Source organism: Branchiostoma floridae, chromosome 7 (assembly GCF_000003815.2).
Source record: "Branchiostoma floridae strain S238N-H82 chromosome 7, Bfl_VNyyK, whole genome shotgun sequence".
Classification (NCBI taxonomy): domain Eukaryota; kingdom Metazoa; phylum Chordata; class Leptocardii; order Amphioxiformes; family Branchiostomatidae; genus Branchiostoma; species Branchiostoma floridae.
In genome coordinates this window covers 15,150,293-15,162,916 of record NC_049985.1, presented here as the reverse complement: position 1 = coordinate 15,162,916, position 12,624 = coordinate 15,150,293, and the positions used below count along the sequence as shown (strand labels likewise).

Here is a 12,624-nt window from a genome sequence, read left to right as displayed (position 1 = left end):
AGTGTTTTAAATGAGGATGAAATAGTAAAATTTGTAAAAATAACAGAAATATAATAGTAAAAAAATTTCACCCCCGTCTACAAAGTGAACTTGTCCATAGAAAAATGATGATGATGATAGACATGGAGTCGCTCCTACTGACGGAAAGATGCACTCACCTATTTTCCGAGCATCCAAGGAAGTTCTAACAACCTTAAATGTGCCACAATGGATACTGACGTAAAGAGAAGAGGACCTACCTTAGATTGGAACGCACAAGTGGCGATATATTGGTGATACAAGTGGACAAAACACCGACGAACGTTCGTCGATCCAAAATGGCGCTGGTTCACCGTGTACTGTTTACATGGCTCATGACATTGTTTTTCCTCATTCTGCTCGTCCTGAGACTGGACGGGGGGACCGGCTGGAACTGGTTCATCATCTTCGTCCCCCTGTGGGCCTTCGACGCTATCATTCTCGCCATGCTGGCCCTTCGGATGATCAGACATTGTCGGAATGGCTACGACACAGATGACGTCACCATGAGGAAGAAACTGTGGTACTTGCTGGTCATGATGTTGAAGCTTGGATTCCAGATGGCGTTGTGTCTAAAGCTACAGTATTTCCAGGGGATCCCGTTCTACCTGGCCTTCCTGCCGCTATGGGGTTTCCTGCTCTGCGTGGCTGGGGACATCTTCAGAAGTTTCTTACTGCGTTTGAGAAATGACTAAACTCTGTGGACACTGTAACTGACGACTGTGTAGCAACACAGAAAACACTGTAGTTGTCAAAAGTGTATTCAATACATTATAAATAGTATGATATGAGATGGTGCATTAAGTCCCTTATAGATATTATGATATGAAGTGTATGCATTTCAAAAGATATGATATGAGATGTATGCATTTCGAAAGATATTATGATATAAGGTGTCTGGATTTCGAAATTATCATACCACAGAATGGTCTCATCCACAAGTTTGAAACACTACAGTTGTCTCCTTTCCCCTTCTAACTTCTACCACAAAATAACACCTCAGTGAAAGTAAGCAAATTTACGGTACCAACATAATGAATACGTTATATTGTGATATATATGAGGGACTACAATCACTACATGTAGTATATCAAACGCTGTATATACCATTTCAATGTATGATATGACCACTAGACTGGAGCATTGTTTAACCCTCTCTTTGCTGATGTATAGTAAAATATTATATTTGGATGTATTGTTGATGACCCCAGGAACAGTTAGCATATTAATAAGCTTGTTCACCATTCGGAGTACACATGTGCAGTGATATGAATTGTGGGTAATATGTGAAAGATGAAGGCCCCAGAGACATAAACAGAACAAATCTGGACATCGTTGTGCAAATTGGTTGCGATGAGAACTATTCTGGACATGGGACTTCATGTTTGAACTTTGTCATGCACACTTGGAATGGTGAATGAGCTTGTAAGGTCATGTTGGTAAAGCAGAATCAGGGAAAATAGCAAAGATGAGGATATAATGATAATGAACCTTTATTCCTGGAGAACCCTGTATCTGTTGTTTTCAAAAATAGGGTTTTCAGGGATAACAAGTCGACAGATGGTGGTTTTGAATTGTAATACGTTCAAAATATTTAAAAAATTATTTGAAACCATCATCTATCGACCTGATATCCCTTGAATACCCTTTGTTTAAGAACAATGAATATTGGTTACCCCATGGATAAAGGTGACAGACCAGGCATTAGGTGGTGTCTGAAACTGAAACGCTCATGAGGTGCAACATGACACAAAATGTTAGTTCTGTATTTGGAGTTGATCATGAAGTACAATAACAAAGCCAAATAACAAAAATGATTCTACAGGATTGATCCCATGCAAAACACTGCAAGCTGTAACACAATACATGTCTTACCTTAGACCTGTCAGAGTGTTATGCAAAAGGGTGGTTATACTGGCTTTATAGATTCAGATACAGAAATTAACAAAGTTGCTGCTGTCAACGTTGTGAATGGTTTTCTACCATAGATTTTGGTCTTTTGCAGCTCTAGCCATGTCTGCATAGGTATTGAAGCCCATGCTAAATTATTTTGCAGTATTAGAATGTGGGAACAGTCTATACCAACATGGCCGCTACAATACCTTGCTGCATTGGATAAAAACATTAGATGTAAGGATTCCATGAAAAATGCTCCCAGCTCCCATGGTCACCCAAAACCTGGGCCATTTAAACCTCGATGGTGTATGAAGATATCATATAGCCATTGATGCATATGAATTTGAATTTCAGCTTGCATGATACAACATCGCTTCAGGCAGCTATTGTCGTGTACATGCACATGTAAAGTTAACATAATTTTTTGTTTGTTATGGACGCTTGTACATTGTAGCAGTCCTTCTATCAGTACATTATTCCATATTGTGCAATATAGCAGTTTCGTATAAGTTGAATCTTGTTGTAATTCTGTAGAATGTTTTGTAGTTGATACAAATGATTTTCTATGCAGTAAATCATGTACAGCAATCCCAAAGCACTGTATGTTTTTGTTGTGTTCTGTTTGAACTGTACAAATCAGCAACTATATCATGTATAATTGTGAGATGTACACTTTCAATTCATGTTATCCACAATATACTATATTGCACATGAATAACTGGTTGGAACAAGGATTGGTAGCACAAAAATGAATGTCATGTAGGCAACTTGACAACGAGACATTATGATGAGGTGTAAGAGTCAATGGATCCTTTTTTCATTGACCAATGTATCCTTTTTTCCTCAAGATTGACACATTACATTATGGTTTGTCTTGATGAAAGCTATTTGGTTATAAACATTGGACGTTTCACTGCATATGTAATGTATATTGTGAGAAAAAGATATACCTAAATCCTTTGTGAAATGTTAACTTGATAACATATGTCCTGACCTGGATAATATATTGTTGATATGAAAAGCGTGCTTTACTTGATTCTTTTTTTTTCAAATTAAACAGTTTTATGACAATTCGGTGTCCAACAAGAGATTTCCAGGTAGGACTTTACCACTATTCAAATTTGTGTATTGTGAATGCTTACCCGAGTTGTATGATATGATGGAAAGTTATTGAACAAAGCGCACATACAAGTATATTTTCTCCCCATCAAAGTTAGTACTGACTGGAGACAGTTGTTTATTACTTCTAACGTTGTGAAATGACATTTCCTTGTAGGTTGGGTCAAATATTGCGTATATCACAGAATACCATGCAGTGGATTTGTATTGGGAGGGGTCAGTTACATGTACCAGTCGAGAAGGTGACCGGAAGTAACATAGCGAAGCAGTAGGGAGTTTGACCTTGGCGTCTTGCCATGCAAATTAGGGGTCAATGACCGCAATACAAACAAGGTCGCACTGCAAAACATGACATTTATGTTACGTGTTGAAGTGCACAGAAAGATTAACTGCGAACTTTATCAGGTCATATGTTGAAGTTAGCCCCTTAACATCCCTGATAACTCAAGATTACGTGTTGCAGTGTTCATAAAGATTTACTGAGAACTTTATTAGGTCATATTGTAGTAGTTAACCCCTTAACATCCTTAAAAAATGATTGACCATTACTTTTCATATACTTTAACTGACAATAACATGACTTCGCTTTTACCACGGATCTTAACAAGTTAACTTCCCTGCCTTTACGGTTTACCAACCTCCTAGCTTTTACTGCCAACATAGCAACAACCTTAGCAGTTATATGTTAAATAAAAAGATTTAAATGGAATTAAAAATCACATGCAATAAAGATCTATCTGATAATATGGACTAAAATGACGTTCTCTGATTTTGACTTCTCAGAATCATAACGGGTAACGAATGATCCGCTGTAGGTGCAGTTTCTCGGTTTGTTCTCTGTACTTCCGGTCGTCATCCAAGGCCCTACTTCCTGTTGTGTACGCCGTATACAGGGGTATAAAAGAGCTCACAAAACAGGGGAACGGTCAAACCTCGATTTTCTATCGCAGAGGACGTTTGCGACGAAGTAAGTTGAACAATTTCACTGTTACTTTTCTTGCAGTAACTAAATGTATGTCGTATTTGGAAAAGTTTATTGTATAGTTTACTGGGGTATTATCCTGTCTAAATCAGATATGCAGAGGACTGTTCCATATGCATATGCATAAGGGCCTAGCTTGCGATGGGGGCAAGATGGAAGAATACTGGTTGTCTGAAAAGTTGCAGCCTACTAAATATATGTGTGTTTTCCCTAAATTCAAACTTTGCCAATGTCCGAAATGAATTTTTGTGTTTATTGTGTATAATTACAGTTTTACATTACCGTACATGATCTATTTTGCAAAGTTAAATCTTATAATTATGAATCGAACTTATTTCTCTCTTTCTAAAGGAATCAACATGCCTAGCCTTTCTGTGGTGTTGGCGACACTTACCCTGGTGGTAGCCTCGGTCGCCAGACCCCAGGGCCCTGCCCCGCCCCAGGGTCCCCGGACCTCGGGCTACCTGAACCTGTACCATGGGCTGGAGGATACTAGTACCCTGGCGAGGAGGATACCCCCGGATGGACCCATCCTCCGGCCTCCAGTCGATCACGGCTCCTGTACAGACTTCCTCGCTAGCTTGTGCAGGGTGAGTAGGCTAGTCTGTGTAACACAAACTCCGCTGTCCAGGGCTGTAACTGGCCCCTCCGAATGTTTGGCGGGCTGCTATAAGCGAGATTTAATCAGGCTATGAGTAGGCAATTTGTCATGCATTTATCCTGTAACAGTGGGATTCAAGCGCCAGCAACCGAACTTTTGGCGCAGCGGTTAGCGGCACTGGGTTGTGAACTGAGAGGGGGGTCGATTCTCGAGAGCCAGGAGACTGTTTCTACTCGCCCTTTCTTTCAATTCGTCTATTTGTTCGTTCTTTCATTCTTCTGTTCATCGTATTGACATGTTCATTATTTCGTCCTTCCGTCCATTCGTCCATTCATTCGTGTATGCGTATCAATTCTTTCCTGCACTTATTCATTCAGTTTGAATATACTTTTATTGTTTTTGAACTAAAACTTTTCAACGTCATTGGTAAAGGAAAATTTGTTTGTTTGTTTGTTTTATACAGTGTATGCCGTAAACACGTTGTGTTGTCTATGACGCCCACCAATATCTTTTTTCTAAAATAAACTTCATGGCCCTTTCGACCAATTACTGACGTCACGTATCCGCAAGATTACGTTTTAATAAGTCCATGTTGTGTTGTCGCTTATGTGCGGTTGACCTGCAGGTGTCGGAGTGGAGTAGTTGGAGTCCAAAGACGTCCATATTTGGGTGCAGCACGGTGTACCGGACCCGGCAGGTGGTGCAGAATATGCTGGAACATGACAGGTGCTGCCCGCCACTCCGGGAGGAGAAACAACAATGTGAGTGACGTCACCTTATAATGATGTAACTATTAGGGCCATCTTGGTCATTCATTCGGTGGCCCTTCTTTCTTTTCTTCTTTCCTTTTGTAAAGTGGGGACTTATTCCCTCCATGAAATAATCATGGAGGTTACATTTTCACTTGCGTTTGTCTGTCTGCCTGTGTACAAGATAACTTATGAACGGCTGGAGGGATTAGTTTCATACTTGGTATGTTGGTAGGGTCAAGGACATTATATAATGTCCTTGTTAGGGTGTAACAAAATCTGGAAATGATTTTGGACCACACAGTGGCTTCCCTTGGTAGTGCAGTGGAACTTCCGGGTATAATATCTCGTGTTCTTGATACGCTATGGTCGCGATTTTGGGTAGTAGTTGTTAGCTCGTGTACTCGGGAAGAAGTGACATAAGCTTGAGCCCCCTAGCTGCTAATTCTGGAAGCATAAAGGCGTTTTTGTCAAACAAATCCATAGGGTTGTATCTGACGGCTGCTTTTCGTGTTTATGTCGCTAGGTGGCACTCCTACACGCGAACAGACTCTGACCGCCTTGGCGAGAGGTTTTCTGAACAAGGTCGGCCGCAGGGGGTTCCAGGCAGCAGACGATGAAGAGCCTATGGTTATCGACATGGTCTTCGTCTTCGACAAAAGTGGCAGCGTCGGACCGGGCAACTTCGACCGGGCAAAGGAAGACGTACAGGTACGTAGCGTCCCTTTGCATTGATTGTTGATGATGCAGGATAGTCAACAATACTGTATTTCGACTTCATTATATGCCCGACATGCTGTGGGCACTGCAAAACTGATGCAAGTGTGCGAAAAATAAAGTTGGACAGAAGAAAAAAAGTTGCCTTCTGTACGAAATCTATGTAGTCAGGGCGGTTTTATAAATGCGTGAATCGGCACAGGACATGGTATACAAAACATTTGCTCTTGTCACATTTTCTTGAAGACCCATTGAAACCCTTCACTCGAGAAAGAGGAATTGTAAGATAAAATAAAAATCTTGCATTACATTGGAGTCCGTTCTCTGATACCAGAGAGGTCCTATTTAGGCCTACGTCACATTCCCAAACCGGGGCCCGGTCGGGCTGTTTGTGGAAACGAAAAAATTGAAATGTATATATGAAAATGTACGCAGATAATGCCTACGACTATTCTATTTACGTCTTGTGTAGTAGGTGTCTTTTATATCATACTTTTTGTTCCCGAAAGCCTGGATACCAGACCCCAGCCCGATCTTAAAAATATCAGATTGGCCTGGGGTCTGGTATCCAGGCTACGTTCCCGAAAGTTGCCCGGACGTTTGGAAATGAGAAGTATACCTTACTTGATTGCTATTGTTTGATTCCAATATGAGGAACGCAATCTGTCTTATTGTATAAAGTACTGAATATATATTGATTTTTGTCGTGGTGCTACATTACAGAGCCTGCTTGAAATCTTCCCGGCCCCGATCGACCCAGCGAACACCCGAGTGGCGGGGGTGTCCTTCTCAGACGAGGGCAAGACGCGAGTGGAGTTCGACTTTAACGCCCACACCAGCCGGGCTGCCGTGCTGTCTGCCATCGGGGATATCGCCTACGAAAGTCAGTATAACGACAAGAAACTTAACATGTTAATTGAGATAACAGTTAAAATGTTCTAATCAACTCACAATGTATGTGTAGACTCAACCACGAGCCTGCGACCTTCTTTTTAATCATTATACTTCTAAAGAAATGTTCTTCTGCAAGATTTTTGGCTTGGGTTTATTTCTTTCTGCCGATTAGACACATGGTAAAGGGGTTACTGTACATTTTCATGCAGCCTTTCCGTTAACTGGGCATTTCAGATCCATTATTCTAGCAACGTGACGACATAGACTAAGATCACTTGTCAGTGCTTGGTTCTGTAACAGCCTGCTAGAAAATACTGCGATATTAAAATCGTGAGACGGCCTACGACAATTTTGACCGCGCTAAAAGTTCCTAACAAAAGAATCTTCCATTCATTCTACAGGTGGTTCCACGGCTACTGCCGTTGCCCTGAACATGGCCAAGGATGACGTGTTTGTGAGCACGGCTGGGTCCAGGCCTGCCGCCGCCAAGATCCTGTTCCTCATCACGGACGGGAAGTCTAACGTGGGAGGGAGCCCCAGACCTGCTGCCGACGCGCTCAAGGATTCTATCGAAGGTGAGTACAGCGAGGTCTCGGTTTGTTGTGTATAACTAGTAAATCACATTGGGTGTAACACATCCGTTTTGTACAGCAAATACCAGCTACGTAAGACCGGGCTGTACAGTTTGATTAGCCTAATTCACGGCCTTCCAAGGGATCTCTAACGTGTTCTCAAATAAGGGACCTCCGGCTTATTCATTTTCACCAGAGTCGAGCGGGGAAATACTGGTAGATGTTTTGAATTGCGCATGCCTTTCCCAAGGGAAAAATGTAATCTCCAATCAGATCCTACGGTGCCATAAGATAGTAACAAAGCTGACCAAGGAGTATAGCCGGCTAAGGGCACCGGTAAGTTTGATACTATATATTACGCACCGTGGATCTGGTTGGAGATTAGGAAAAATGGAGCTTACTAGATGTAGCAGAGTGGACTCATTCCTTAGCTCACCGACATCCATCACATCACAGTCATCTCTCAGTAAGACATCTAGTCAGGAGCCGCATAGTTCAAGTTTAGAAACTTTATTCAGCCTGCCAGAGGAGCTTACCATCCCTGTCCTTATAATAGAAAAAAAATCAGTGTCATACATATAAGTTTTAGAAATCTTGACTGTGTATCTTACAATTATACTAATACTGCCTTTTTGGTCTTTTAAGGTCCGGACTGTGAGATTTTCGCCTTCGCTGTTGGCTCGTCCGTGAACGAGCAGGAGCTACACGATATTGTCTCCGAGCCGGTTCCCGAGCACCTCTTCTACTCCGACAGCTACAGGGCCATGTCCCGAGTCATCGACGACGCCGTCGTGTTTCTACACTCGAAATTCGGTACGTCCTCGGTAATTTTCGGTACCGTTCGTGTCCTATAGCTACGCACTTGTGTCGGTTATAAGCGGTTGGATCATTTGTTTGTTAAGTTTTGCAGCTGCTCTGGTAGTTTTTCTAGCCCCCACCAGGCCTTCCTGGGGTACGTACGGAGAGTGAATTCCCCACCCCCTCTCCAATGAAACTCCATTAGGACTGTTAGTAGCTAGTGTGGTAAACTATTTTTCTTGTACATTGAATGTATGTATAAACGTCTGTGCTTGTAGCCCTCGCCTATCGTTTTTATTTTGCAAATCTTACGTTATATTTTTTATTTGCTTAAATCCAGGTAAACCAGCTGATCTAGACGTGGACTTTATCCGCCCAGTGGAGGAGATTCGCCCTGACGTCACTCTGGTTCGCCAACCGTCACGTCCCATCGCTTCGGTCAGCAGGCTTCCTCCAGACGGCTCATCACGATTTCTGCTCAGGTCCGCCGACATCCGGGCACCTCTGGCGCAGCGTCGTCATGACTACCAGATCCTCCAGCCAATCCCTGTCCCGGGGAGTGCCGAGCTCGGTCCGGTTGCTCCTCTAGCTCTGTCCCTGCGTCTCGGAGAACTCGGAGAGGAAGGACAAACTCCTCAAGACGGGGAGGAAGTTGAAGTCAGTCGAGAGGAGGAGGACGACGATACGCCGGAGGAAGAGGAGAGTTCGGAGGAAGAGGAGAGTTCGGAGGAAGAGGAGAGTTCGGAGGAAGAGGAGAGTTCTTCGGAGGAGGAGAGTTCGGAAGAAGAGGAGAGTTCGGAGGAGGAGGAGAGCTCGGAGGAAGACGAGAGCTCGGAGGAGGACGAGAGTTCGGAGGATTACGAGAGTTCGGAGGAAGAGGAGAGTTCGGAGGAAGAGGAGAGTTCGGAGGAGGAGGAGAGTTCGGAGGAAGAAGAGAGTTCAGAGGAGGACGAGAGCTCGGAGGAAGACGAGAGCTCGGAGGAGGACGAGAGTTCGGAGGAAGAGGAGAGTTCGGAAGAGGACGACAGTTTCGAAGAAGAAGCTACAGAGGATCCGGAGTTTCATTCCTGGGGCCGACGTCGTGAAAATGGTCACGGAGGTCGAGGCCACGAAAGGGGGCGACATGAAGGCAGAGGCTTCGGCAGAGGCTTCGGCAGAGGCCCAGGACGCTTTCCATACGACGATTTAGATTTTCCGTGATCTAACACGTGCTCTTGATTCCGTTAACCCTCAAGCTAAAATCTCACAGTATCTGTAAGTTGTTTCTTTTGTGCATTGGTGAATGGTACAGTTTGTACGGACCGTGTACTCAATGACTTTCGTCTCCGATAATATGTACATGCTGTCTTTCCGCATGATTGCATTCAGCTGCCATAAATTTGCCAACGTCTGTACATGTCTTCCAAAGACGGGTTTTGCTTTATGATAGTATTGTCTTTTCTCCTGGTATATCTTTATACAACACTCTGCCGTGATATAATCACCACTCTGTTTTACTCAAGGAATTGTACACAATGGCATGTAGTGACCGTTTTATTAGTCTTCATGAAGAATGGCAGTGCTGGGACGTATGATACACAAGATGTTGATATATTTGTTATTTTATCAGACAATTTTGTGTCATTTTCGCATCACTATATGTTCAGACTTTCCATCTTTTCTTCCATGTTTTAAAAGTGCATTAAAGCTGCTATGGTGAAACTGATATACTTCTTGTATTGTTGACATTGTCACAGTGTATGAAATAGACAGATTTCTGGGTTTGTACAAAACGCAAGGTTTAATTGCTGAACTGTAAGTTGTGGTGGGATACCAATTATTTTTTGGAGGGGGGGGGCGCTGATTAGCGATTTTCAACATATCATATGGGCTACTATCCAAGCTAATACTATCTACCATATCTCCCTTTTTTTGTCCGCAATCCCCGACAGAAAACGGGATCTTTCCATCTTTCCCACCAACCTCTGACCGGAGTGTACTGTAACTGCACATATGGGCCAAGTTCTTATGCCACGAAGGCCATGTCGACACACGCTCGACGACCTTCCACATATAAGAACACACACCCCCTCCCTCAAATGAACGCCAGACATGATGACAGAAACTATGCCGACAGCAAGAAAGTTCAGACAAGTGTTTTTTTGTCGGATTACATTTCACCGATAAGTATCTCTCTCCAGTTGATAAACACCAAACCTATAATTACGCACCTCATTCCTGCCAATCAAGTGAAATATCTCAGGTCCCATTACATTCACCAGACAGGATCTGCTATATCTGCGCGATTCAACCTTTGCTTGGAGAGTAATCTCTTTATTCGACGAGACAGATGTTACAACAAATTACATCTTTTTCAACACTGGAGTAACTTTCATGTGTCATCTCCACCTACAATAGTAGTACAAAAGTTCAAAAGTATTCTGTTTGATGTCGTATTTCTTAATTATGAGTTGTTGCTTTTTTCTATTGAAGAGACATGAAAAATGTATTATGTTGGAACAATGAGGTTTTATTGGTCTCCTGGCTCCCGGGATTCGAACCCGGGCAGCCAGCTCACAAACCTGACTTCGCTAACGACAACGCCAAAAGGTCGGACCCCACTCTACACTTGAACTCCACTGTAACACTTTTACTAATAGTTTTCTTTGGCAATTGCAACAGCATATGCGTTTAGTTTTTGTTCAGTTTGCAATCGTATTTCTAGTCTTTAAATAACCCCTTAATTCGTAACATTCGATAGTATGACCTGAATGTTAACTGTTAAGCATAACTTGATTTGAGAAAAGGAAGGCTACATAAAGAGGAAATGTACGAATTAATAGTTCAAACATTCTTTTACTTGTAACCAATGGAGTCATGTCGACTGAACTTAGCTCGTCATTCAGTAGTTACCACGTCTGCTGATTCACACTGTTTGGTCCGTTACCATGGCAGTGAATTTTTATGACCTCCGGGTTTTTTCAAAGCAACACGCCTTCAAGCATTCTGTCCAACCATCGTCATTTCCGGTGTCGTAGCCAAACCGGGACACCACAACAAAACCGCCATCCTCCGCAAGTGTGATCCTGTCAACTTGTACACTCAACCAACCTCCTTGACTCAACAATGTCATCTGTGGCCAGACTTTTCGCTGTTTGGGGAATATTGTTTCACATATGCAGCAGCGAGTCTCAAGGTTTGGTCCAAGTCTCTAGTCAGGTAACATTACAAAGTACTTCAGGTCCTGATGCATTCGGCCAAGGGCCAGAGCAACGAGATTCCAGGCCGGTCACAAAGCGAGCAGCCCCGGAACTCACTCGGGAAGAGCTCGGTATCATCGTGGATAAGCACAACGAGCTACGCAATGGCGCCGAGCCACCAGCTTCTAACATGGAATATATGGTAAGTACGGTTTAATTTTGTATTTCTTTTTACGTAGTAGTTCCTTGACTTCTCAAGTTGCACAGGAAAAGTATTTTGATCTTTGGCCTTGTGAATCCTTGATCTGAGATGGCATCCCTTGTTATGAGTCTTATGAATGTATGGTTTTCTCCTTGGTTTTCGTATGTGTCATTTCGTCCAATACAACGAGGATATCTAGATCTGGAAGAAGGATTTTGTACAAAGCCAAAGATTTCCTCAAAATGGGGACATTCTGTAAGGACAATTACTTAGAGATGTTGTGACTGTGTGGTCTCTGCACTTGAAAGCATCGCTGTAAAGAAAATTACTGTTTCCTGTCTTTGAATCACAGATATTTGGCACATCGTCGCTAATTACGATAGCCTCTTTTCCCTTGAAATACCAGAGGAAACAGGCAAGTTTTATACGGCTGTAGAGTGTAGTAATTTCCTGACCGAGGGGACCCAAGGGTGCGGTATGATTGTGTGTTTTATGGACTGAAGTTCAATTCTCACCTACATGATGTCGGCCATATGAACAGCTTCCAAGGGCCGCGCTTTACTGATATGTCATTATTGTAATGGCTGTCAAAAATCCGTTGTTTTCCGAGACTAAAATCTCAAACAGTTTGTGTCAGTAGTCTCCGTGCAGACGTGTCAGCTGGATGGAAAAAATAAGAATTTGGCCACATAGGGACAAATAAGTTGCTATGGGATTTCAGTCAGTCTTTTGCAGTCTATCCAGCTATCCACCTAGTCTCTACCAGACTCCGGATCGCTGGAAAAATCGTAGAAATGTAACAGATATAGGATAGAGCCGTATTTAGCCAAATGAGCGGACATTCAACATTTTGCTTACTCGTCGATTTGTTCCATTGCTACCATTTTTCCAGCGATG

At 42.8% G+C, this 12,624-nt stretch overlaps 2 protein-coding genes and 1 pseudogene across 3 annotated transcripts; all 3 read left to right on the top strand.

The window, feature by feature from the left end:
• The first annotated feature begins 120 nt into the window (after positions 1–120).
• LOC118419925 (transmembrane protein 60-like) lies at positions 121–861 on the top strand. Its single transcript, XM_035826590.1, has one exon. It carries the CDS (start codon positions 318–320, stop codon positions 711–713), a length of 396 nt encoding a protein of 131 aa, XP_035682483.1. The 5' UTR covers positions 121–317; the 3' UTR covers positions 714–861.
• A 2,958-nt stretch (positions 862–3,819) lies between these two features.
• LOC118419990 lies at positions 3,820–9,733 on the top strand. 2 transcript variants are annotated; one of them, XM_035826693.1, is made up of 8 exons: positions 3,820–4,000; positions 4,367–4,605; positions 5,242–5,377; positions 5,892–6,076; positions 6,806–6,965; positions 7,378–7,551; positions 8,194–8,361; positions 8,687–9,733. In XM_035826693.1, the coding sequence occupies exons 1-8, from the start codon at positions 3,835–3,837 to the stop codon at positions 9,544–9,546; spliced, it is 2,088 nt and encodes a 695-aa protein (XP_035682586.1). In that variant the 5' UTR covers positions 3,820–3,834; the 3' UTR covers positions 9,547–9,733. The 2 variants fall into 2 exon arrangements, with proteins under 2 accessions (XP_035682586.1, XP_035682587.1); XM_035826694.1 differs by having other exon boundaries at positions 3,965–3,997; positions 4,364–4,605.
• A 1,718-nt stretch (positions 9,734–11,451) lies between these two features.
• Positions 11,452–12,624, top strand: part of LOC118420073 — a 15,915-nt pseudogene continuing 14,742 nt past the window's right edge.

Bases quoted from the DNA above. Each gene is read 5' to 3' on its own strand.
- LOC118419925 (XM_035826590.1), top strand. From the start codon at position 318: ATGGCGCTGGTTCACCGTGTACTGTTTACATGGCTCATGACATTGTTT.
- LOC118419990 (XM_035826693.1), top strand. From the start codon at position 3,835: ATGATCCGCTGTAGGTGCAGTTTCTCGGTTTGTTCTCTGTACTTCCGG. The intron at 4,001-4,366 runs GTAAGTTGAACA...CTCTTTCTAAAG, and splicing joins CAGAGGACGTTTGCGACGAA to GAATCAACATGCCTAGCCTT. The intron at 7,552-8,193 runs GTGAGTACAGCG...TGGTCTTTTAAG, and splicing joins GCTCAAGGATTCTATCGAAG to GTCCGGACTGTGAGATTTTC.